The sequence below is a fragment of the Lepisosteus oculatus genome, chromosome 14 (genome assembly GCF_040954835.1).
Source record: "Lepisosteus oculatus isolate fLepOcu1 chromosome 14, fLepOcu1.hap2, whole genome shotgun sequence".
NCBI lineage: Eukaryota > Metazoa > Chordata > Actinopteri > Semionotiformes > Lepisosteidae > Lepisosteus > Lepisosteus oculatus.
Window position 1 is genome coordinate 37,791,767 of NC_090709.1, and position 9,072 is coordinate 37,800,838.

Below are 9,072 nucleotides of genomic sequence, written 5' to 3' on the forward strand. Positions count from 1 at the left end.
GCTGAGTCAGGTGGATGTCTCTCGGGTTGGAAACAGCTCTTCCAGTAAGAACAAACAGCCGGGTGGTCCGTCCTCCACCCTGGACATGGTGTTAAATTCGCCGTTCGTTCCTTACGGGAGCAGGCAGCACTGCCCTGCCACACGGGAAGGGGAAGCTCGTCAGCTGACACGAGTCAGACCAGATGGCACCGGTTCGCGACCCATGCACAGCTCAGCTGCGTCGCGGGTGTCTCAGAGTATGCCAGCTCGACTGCTGTAAAAGTATTAAAAACACCGCCATACCTCTTGGCTGAACTCCGAGTGTCACTGATATTCAGCAGGCGAGAGGTTTATTCCTGCTGAGAAGAGATGGAGGAAGACACAGCTTCTCCAGCTGGTTTACAGCCCTGGTGCGTCTGTTCCCCTCTAGACGGATGTGTCCAGGCCACAGGGAAACCGGGCGGAGGTGCTGAAACTGGGCTTGTCCCACCATGCTGCTGTTTGCCCCGTCTGGCCACGGGCCTTTCGCACTTTGAGGGGGTGGAGCTGGTCAACTCGCTCCAGCTTTGTGTTTGGGGAAACCCCAGGGAATTCCATACCATAGTCCGATCCCGCGGGAGCCCCGAGTGATTCTGGTTTGGGTAAGCTAAGGGCCAATGAGCTTCACGAGACCAGGGGGAGGACAGGGGGTGCTCAGGTCTCCCCTGTCGGGGTCTGACGTCGGGCTGTTGAACTCTCTTCGGCCCGGACGCAGAGGAGCCCAGGCCCAGGGCGTCGCACACACTGACGGAGAGTGATCTCGTTACGTGGGTCTGGACTTGAACAGCTAGTGTTAGTGTTTGCACGGACCGACACAGATCTACGCGAGACATTTTCATCCTCGGCCCAAAAATCCGACCCTGTGTGCTGTAAAAAAGTGTTGGTTCAGCTCGTGGGCTGGGTGCAGATCAGCTCCGAGCCCACTGGGCCTGCTGGTGTGACCGGAGCAGCAGGCCAGCCCCTCCGGTGGGCGTCAGGTCGGCTGTCCTGCTGGAGCGAACAGGGGGACGAGGGGCAGGTCCGTGTCCCCTCCTGCTCTTGGTCCAGGTCGGAGGGACGCACCGCTGCTGGTATGGATGGGTCTGGGGGTGTTGATGCGGGAGTGGTCCAGGAGTCTCGGGGGGCGTTCTTGTGTTTCTTTGAGTTCAGGTTGGTCCTGTTGGTTCGGCGTGTCTTGGGTACATCCGTGTGTGTGTGTGTGTGTGTGTACAGATGAAGAAGCTATTGAAGAGCAGCCCACCCGTGTTCAGAAACTCCTAAAAGGAGAATTGAAGTTCCACCCAACAGAGCCCGAGGCTGTGGAAGGTCAGGAGGCCTGCCTAGCCTGCACAACACTTGGTTACAGTCCAAAAATCAGGAAACAATCGGGAAAAGTTTCACAACCCGAAGAGAGGTTGTGTGAGGTGAGGGGGGCTGTCTTGAAGAGTTGTGCTTGGAGAGCTATTGAGCCATGAAGCAGACTCTACGATCCCACTGTATTACCTGTAGTGCTATATATCTTCACAGAATCATACAAAATTCAAGAAAGGTTTCACAGGCCAACGCAAGGCTGGGAAAGGTCAGAGGAGCTGCCTAGTGTGTGAAACACTCACTTGCAGCACTGTGGGTGCTGTGGTTTAAATGCTACTGGCTTGTGAGCAGCATCCCCCTGTCCCAGAGCAGAGTGGAGAAAAAGATTGACAACGCAGAGCTGTCAGTCCTCTCTGTGTGTAAACAAGCAGTTTGCACATCATGGGAGCTGTTTTTAATGAGAACACTTGAATCTCTCAGCAGTGTTGTGAGTATAGCTGACCTCACCTGGATGAAAACGGGACATCAAGAAAGGGTTTCAGAGGTCACACACAGCTGTAGTATTCCTGCTCACAGGCTGGGTGATGGAGACTGCTCTTCCTCTGGTGATATAGGGGCTGTATTTCTCTCGCTGTGACACTGTGGGTCCAGGCAGAGTGTCATCACACCGGTTTAAACAGAGAGAAAGAGCTCACTGACAGCTTGATGTGGAGGCTGGGGACATTTCACAAGTGGGGCTCTTTAAGATGCGTTTGGTCTGAAGGCTTTCTGTGTTTCCCTTGTGACGATACAGACACAAGAATATTCCTGCGTGGGCAAACACAATGGCACAAAAACCACACAGTGGAGGCTGCGAAAACACTCACCGTGTCCTTTATACACACCCCAGATATACAACAGAATACACCCCAGGATACACCCCACACACACCCCAGGATACACCACGCGTACACCTCGATTCACACACCAGGATACACACCCCACATACACCACATACTGTACACATCAGATACACCCCACATGCACTCCAGATTCCCACCAGGATACACACCCCAGATACACCCCACTCTGTCTGCAGACACACAGGGCACTGACACCCCAGTACCCCACAAGAAATTAGCTCACTGAGCTTCTCCCATGAGATTTATTCGCAGAAAACACAGTTTTTCCCAGTGAAACACATCTGTGTTCCTGCAGGGCTCTGACACCCTCGCTGCAGGATCCAGTCCAGCAGGGCTGAGCAGGTACACCAGGGGTCAGGGGTCAGGGGTCAGGGGTCAGGGTCCAGCAGGGCTGAGCAGGTACACCAGGGGTCAGGGTCCAGCAGGGCTGAGCAGGTACACCAGGGGTCAGAGGTCAGGGGTCAGGTTTCAGCAGGGCTGAGCAGGTACACCAGGGGTCAGGGGTCAGGGTCCAGCAGGGCTGAGCAGGTACACCAGGGGTCAGGGGTCAGGGGTCACCGAGGATCAGGCCTTGCTGTTGGTGAAAAGCCCCACTGAGCCCAGACTGCCCTCTGCTGCCTTGCGATCGCCCTCCTCCTCGCTGGACGTCTCCCCACTGTCGATGACGGCCAGGCTGAGCACCTGCAGCTCCTCCAGCACCGAGGACAGTGAGTCTGGAGAGAGGAGACACAGGGAGAGAGAGGAGAGAGGAGACACAGGGAGAGAGAGGAGAGAGGGGTTAGGAGGGAGACACGGGGAGAGAGGAGACACAGGGAGAGAGAGGAGAGAGGAGACATGGGGAGAGAGAGGAGAGAGAGGAGAGAGGAGACACGGGGACATAGAGGAGAGAGGGGTTAGGAGGGAGACACAGGGAGAGAGAGGGGTTAGGAGGGAGACACAGGGAGAGAGAGGAGAGAGGAGACACGGGGAGAGGGAGGAGAGAGGGGTTAGGAGACAGACACGGGGAGAGAGAGGAGAGAGGAGACACGGGGAGAGAGAGGAGAGAGGAGACACGGGGAGAGAGAGGAGAGAGGAGACACGGGGAGAGGGAGGAGAGAGGGGTTAGGAGACAGACACGGGGAGAGAGAGGAGAGAGGAGACACGGGGAGAGAGAGGAGAGAGGAGAGAGAAGAGAGGAGACACGGAGAGAGGAGAGAGGAGACACGGGGACAGAGAGGAGAGAGGGGTTAGGAGACAGACACAGGGAGAAAGAGGGGAGAGAGAGGAGACACAGGCAGGACGTCAGAGATCACCTCTCTGCTGCGGCCTGCTGCTGGACCTCAGAGCCTGGGCCTGCCCTGGGCTGGTGGCCAGCGGGGGCTCGTCCTCCCGGGCTGGGGGTGCTGTCTGGGCCAGGGGGGGCCGCTCCAGGTCTGGGGGTGCTGTCTGGGCCAGGGGGGGCCGCTCCAGGGGGGCCCGCTCCAGGCCTGGGGGTGCTGTCTGGGCCAGGGGGGGCCGCTCCAGGGGGGCCCGCTCCAGGCCTGGGGGTGCTGTCCTGGCCGCAGTCCTGTTCCTCCTGTACTGACTCAGGAGTCCCTCCTGCCGCACAGTGGCCTGCGGGTGGAGGGTCAGGGGTCAGTGCGGGGAGGGTCGGGGGTCGGGGGTCGGGGGCACGATGCCTCACCAGCAGCAGGGAGCGGTCGGCCTCGGCCCTCTGCAGCGCCCTCTGCAGGTCCTGCGCCTCCCGCTGGTGCTGCTCCTCCCTCAGGGCGCGCAGCTGCTGCTCCCGGTCCTGATCCCGTGCGGACCGCCGCTCCCACTGGCGCAGCGCCGCGGCTGAGGAGAGACACAGCTTCACTGGGGCTCCAGCACCCCCCCTCACCCCCCTCACCCCCCTCACCGCTGGGCAGACACAGCGTCACTGGGGCTCCAGCACCCCCCCTCACCGCTGGGCAGACACAGCGTCACTGGGGCTCCAGCACCCCCCTCACCCCCCTCACCGCTGGGCAGACACAGCGTCACTGGGGCTCCAGCACCCCCTCACCCCCCTCACCGCTGGGCAGACACAGCGTCACTGGGGCTCCAGCACCCCCCCTCACCCCCCCTCACCGCTGGGCAGACACAGCGTCACTGGGGCTCCAGCACCCCCCTCACCCCCCTCACCGCTGGGCAGACACAGCGTCACTGGGGCTCCAGCACCCCCCTCGCCCCCCCTCACCGCTGGGGCAGACACAGCGTCACTGGGGCTCCAGCACCCCCCCTCGCCCCCTCACCGCTGGGCAGACACAGCGTCACTGGGGCTCCAGCACCCCCCCTCGCCCCCCTCACCGCTGGGCAGACACAGCGTCACTGGGGCTCCAGCACCCCCCCTCACCCCCCTCACCGCTGGGCAGACACAGCGTCACTGGGGGCTCCAGCACCCCCCCTCACCCCCCTCACCGCTGGGCAGACACAGCGTCACTGGGGCTCCAGCACCCCCCCTCACCCCCCCTCACCGCTGGGCAGACACAGCGTCACTGGGGCTCCAGCACCCCCCCTCACCGCTGGGCAGACACAGCGTCACTGGGGCTCCAGCACCCCCCCTCACCGCTGGGCAGACACAGCGTCACTGGGGCTCCAGCACCCCCCCTCACCCCCCTCACCGCTGGGCAGACACAGCGTCACTGGGGCTCCAGCACCCCCCCTCACCCCCTCACCGCTGGGCAGACACAGCGTCACTGGGGCTCCAGCACCCCCCCTCACCCCCCTCACCGCTGGGCAGACACAGCGTCACTGGGGCTCCAGCACCCCCCCTCACCCCCCTCACCGCTGGGCAGACACAGGGTCACTGGGGCTCCAGCACCCCCCCTCGCCCCCCTCACCGCTGGGCAGACACAGCGTCACTGGGGCTCCAGCACCCCCCCTCGCCCCCTCACCGCTGGGCAGACACAGCGTCACTGGGGCTCCAGCACCCCCCCTCGCCCCCCTCACCGCTGGGCAGACACAGCGTCACTGGGGCTCCAGCACCCCCCCTCACCCCCCTCACCGCTGGGCAGACACAGCGTCACTGGGGCTCCAGCACCCCCCTCCCCCCCCTCACCGCTGGGCAGACACAGCGTCACTGGGGCTCCAGCACCCCCCCTCACCCCCCTCACCGCTGGGCAGACACAGCGTCACTGGGGCTCCAGCACCCCCCTCACCCCCCTCACCGCTGGGCAGACACAGCGTCACTGGGGCTCCAGCACCCCCCCTCACCGCTGGGCAGACACAGCGTCACTGGGGCTCCAGCACCCCCCCTCACCCCCCTCACCGCTGGGCAGACACAGCGTCACTGGGGCTCCAGCACCCCCCCTCACCCCCCTCACCGCTGGGCAGACACAGCGTCACTGGGGCTCCAGCACCCCCCCTCACCCCCTCACCGCTGGGCAGACACAGCGTCACTGGGGCTCCAGCACCCCCCTCACCGCTGGGCAGACACAGCGTCACTGGGGCTCCAGCACCCCCCTCACCCCCTCACCGCTGGGCAGACACAGCGTCACTGGGCTCCAGCACCCCCCCTCACCGCTGGGCAGACACAGCGTCACTGGGGCTCCAGCACCCCCCCTCACCCCCCTCACCGCTGGGCAGACACAGCGTCACTGGGGCTCCAGCACCCCCCCTCACCCCCCTCACCGCTGGGCAGACACAGCGTCACTGGGGCTCCAGCACCCCCCCTCACCCCCCTCACCGCTGGGCAGACACAGCGTCACTGTGGCTCCAGCACCCCCCCTCACCCCCTCACCGCTGGGCAGACACAGCGTCACTGGGGCTCCAGCACCCCCCCTCACCCCCTCACCGCTGGGCAGACACAGCGTCACTGGGGCTCCAGCACCCCCCTCACCGCTGGGCAGACACAGCGTCACTGGGGCTCCAGCACCCCCCCTCACCGCTGGGCAGACACAGCGTCACTGGGGCTCCAGCACCCCCCCTCACCCCCCTCACCGCTGGGCAGACACAGCGTCACTGGGGCTCCAGCACCCCCCCTCACCCCCCTCACCGCTGGGCAGACACAGCGTCACTGGGGCTCCAGCACCCCCCTCACCCCCCTCACCGCTGGGCAGACACAGCGTCACTGGGGCTCCAGCACCCCCCTCACCCCCCTCACCGCTGGGCAGACACAGCGTCACTGGGGCTCCAGCACCCCCCCTCACGCTGGGCAGACACAGCGTCACTGGGGCTCCAGCACCCCCCCTCGCCCCCCCTCACCGCTGGGCAGACACAGCGTCACTGGGGCTCCAGCACCCCCCTCACCCCCCTCACCGCTGGGCAGACACAGCGTCACTGGGGCTCCAGCACCCCCCTCACCCCCCTCACCGCTGGGCAGACACAGCGTCACTGGGGCTCCAGCACCCCCCTCACCCCCCTCACCGCTGGGCAGACACAGCGTCACTGGGGCTCCAGCACCCCCCTCACCCCCCTCACCGCTGGGCAGACACAGGGTCACTGGGGCTCCAGCACCCCCCCTCACCCCCCTCACCGCTGGGCAGACACAGCGTCACTGGGGCTCCAGCACCCCCCCTCACCGCTGGGCAGACACAGCGTCACTGGGGCTCCAGCACCCCCCTCACCGCTGGGCAGACACAGCGCACTGGGGCTCCAGCACCCCCCCTCACCCCCCTCACCGCTGGGCAGACACAGCGTCCACTGGGGCTCCAGCACCCCCCTCACCCCCCTCACCGCTGGGCAGACACAGCGTCACTGGGGCTCCAGCACCCCCCTCACCCCCCTCACCGCTGGGCAGACACAGCGTCAATGGGGCTCCAGCACCCCCCTCACCCCCCTCACCGCTGGGCAGACACAGCGTCACTGGGGCTCCAGCACCCCCCCACACCCCCCTCACCGCTGGGCAGACACAGCGTCACTGGGGCTCCAGCACCCCCCCTCACCCCCCTCACCGCTGGGCAGACACAGCGTCACTGGGGCTCCAGCACCCCCCCTCACCCCCCTCACCGCTGGGCAGACACAGCGTCACTGGGGCTCCAGCACCCCCCTCACCCCCCTCACCGCTGGGCAGACACAGCGTCACTGGGGCTCCAGCACCCCCTCACCCCCCTCACCGCTGGGCAGACACAGCGTCACTGGGGCTCCAGCACCCCCCTCACCCCCCTCACCGCTGGGCAGACACAGCGTCACTGGGGCTCCAGCACCCCCCCTCACCCCCCTCACCGCTGGGCAGACACAGCGTCACTGGGGCTCCAGCACCCCCCTCACCCCCCTCACCGCTGGGCAGACACAGCGTCACTGGGGCTCCAGCACCCCCCCTCACCCCCTCACCGCTGGGCAGACACAGCGTCACTGGGGCTCCAGCACCCCCCTCACCCCCCTCACCGCTGGGCAGACACAGCGTCACTGGGGCTCCAGCACCCCCCCTCACCCCCCTCACCGCTGGGCAGACACAGCGTCACTGGGGCTCCAGCACCCCCCCTCACCCCCCCTCACCGCTGGGCAGACACAGCGTCACTGGGGCTCCAGCACCCCCCCTCGCCCCCCTCACCGCTGGGCAGACACAGCGTCACTGGGGCTCCAGCACCCCCCCTCACCGCTGGGCAGACACAGCGTCACTGGGGCTCCAGCACCCCCCTCACCGCTGGGCAGACACAGCGTCACTGGGGCTCCAGCACCCCCCTCACCGCTGGGCAGACACAGCGTCACTGGGGCTCCAGCACCCCCCCTCACCCCCCTCACCGCTGGGCAGACACAGCGTCACTGGGGCTCCAGCACCCCCCTCACCCCCCTCACCGCTGGGCAGACACAGGGTCACTGGGGCTCCAGCACCCCCCCTCACCCCCCTCACCGCTGGGCAGACACAGCGTCACTGGGGCTCCAGCACCCCCCCTCACCGCTGGGCAGACACAGCGTCACTGGGGCTCCAGCACCCCCCTCACCCCCCTCACCGCTGGGCAGACACAGCGTCACTGGGGCTCCAGCACCCCCCCTCACCCCCTCACCGCTGGGCAGACACAGCGTCACTGGGGCTCCAGCACCCCCCCTCACCGCTGGGCAGACACAGCGTCACTGGGGCTCCAGCACCCCCCCTCACCCCCCTCACCGCTGGGCAGACACAGGGTCACTGGGGCTCCAGCACCCCCCCTCACCCCCCTCACCGCTGGGCAGACACAGCGTCACTGGGGCTCCAGCACCCCCCCTCACCCCCTCACCGCTGGGCAGACACAGCGTCACTGGGGCTCCAGCACCCCCCCTCACCCCCCCTCACCGCTGGGCAGACACAGCGTCACTGGGGCTCCAGCACCCCCCCTCACCCCCCTCACCGCTGGGCAGACACAGCGTCACCCTCACCGCTGGGCAGACACAGCGTCACTGGGGCTCCAGCACCCCCCCTCACCGCTGGGCAGACACAGCGTCACTGGGGCTCCAGCACCCCCCCTCACCCCCCTCACCGCTGGGCAGACACAGCGTCACTGGGGCTCCAGCACCCCCCCTCACCCCCCTCACCGCTGGCAGACACAGCGTCACTGGGGCTCCAGCACCCCCCCTCACCCCCCTCACCGCTGGGCAGACACAGCGTCACTGGGGCTCCAGCACCCCCCCTCACCGCTGGGCAGACACAGCGTCACTGGGGCTCCAGCACCCCCCCTCACCCCCCCTCACCGCTGGGCAGACACAGCGTCACTGGGGCTCCAGCACCCCCCCTCACCGCTGGGCAGACACAGCGTCACTGGGGCTCCAGCACCGCCCCTCACCCCCCTCACCGCTGGGCAGACACAGCGTCACTGGGGCTCCAGCACCCCCCCTCACCCCCCCTCACCGCTGGGCAGACACAGCGTCACTGGGGCTCCAGCACCCCCCTCACCCCCCCTCACCGCTGGGCAGACACAGCATCACTGGGGCTCCAGCACCCCCCCTC

The 9,072-nt window shown here is 66.4% G+C and overlaps 1 protein-coding gene across 1 annotated transcript; it reads right to left on the reverse strand.

Annotated features, from left to right (window-relative positions):
* Positions 1–2,433: 2,433 nt before the first annotated feature.
* LOC138242610 (mediator of RNA polymerase II transcription subunit 15-like) lies at positions 2,434–9,047 on the reverse strand. The gene is made up of 4 exons (XM_069198152.1): positions 9,029–9,047; positions 3,874–4,091; positions 3,503–3,803; positions 2,434–2,923 (listed from the first exon to the last, which is right to left on the reverse strand). The coding sequence occupies exons 1-4, from the start codon at positions 9,045–9,047 to the stop codon at positions 2,775–2,777; spliced, it is 687 nt and encodes a 228-aa protein (XP_069054253.1). The 3' UTR covers positions 2,434–2,774.
* Between the last annotated feature and the right edge of the window lie 25 nt (positions 9,048–9,072).

What these genes read in the sequence shown, in the direction of transcription:
- LOC138242610 (XM_069198152.1), bottom strand. An exon ending in CCGACCGCTCCCTGCTGCTG is followed by an intron (nt 3,804 to 3,873) that starts GTGAGGCATCGT and finishes CTCCACCCGCAG; the next exon opens with GCCACTGTGCGGCAGGAGGG. An exon ending in CAGCAGGCCGCAGCAGAGAG is followed by an intron (nt 2,924 to 3,502) that starts GTGATCTCTGAC and finishes TCCTCTCTCCAG; the next exon opens with ACTCACTGTCCTCGGTGCTG.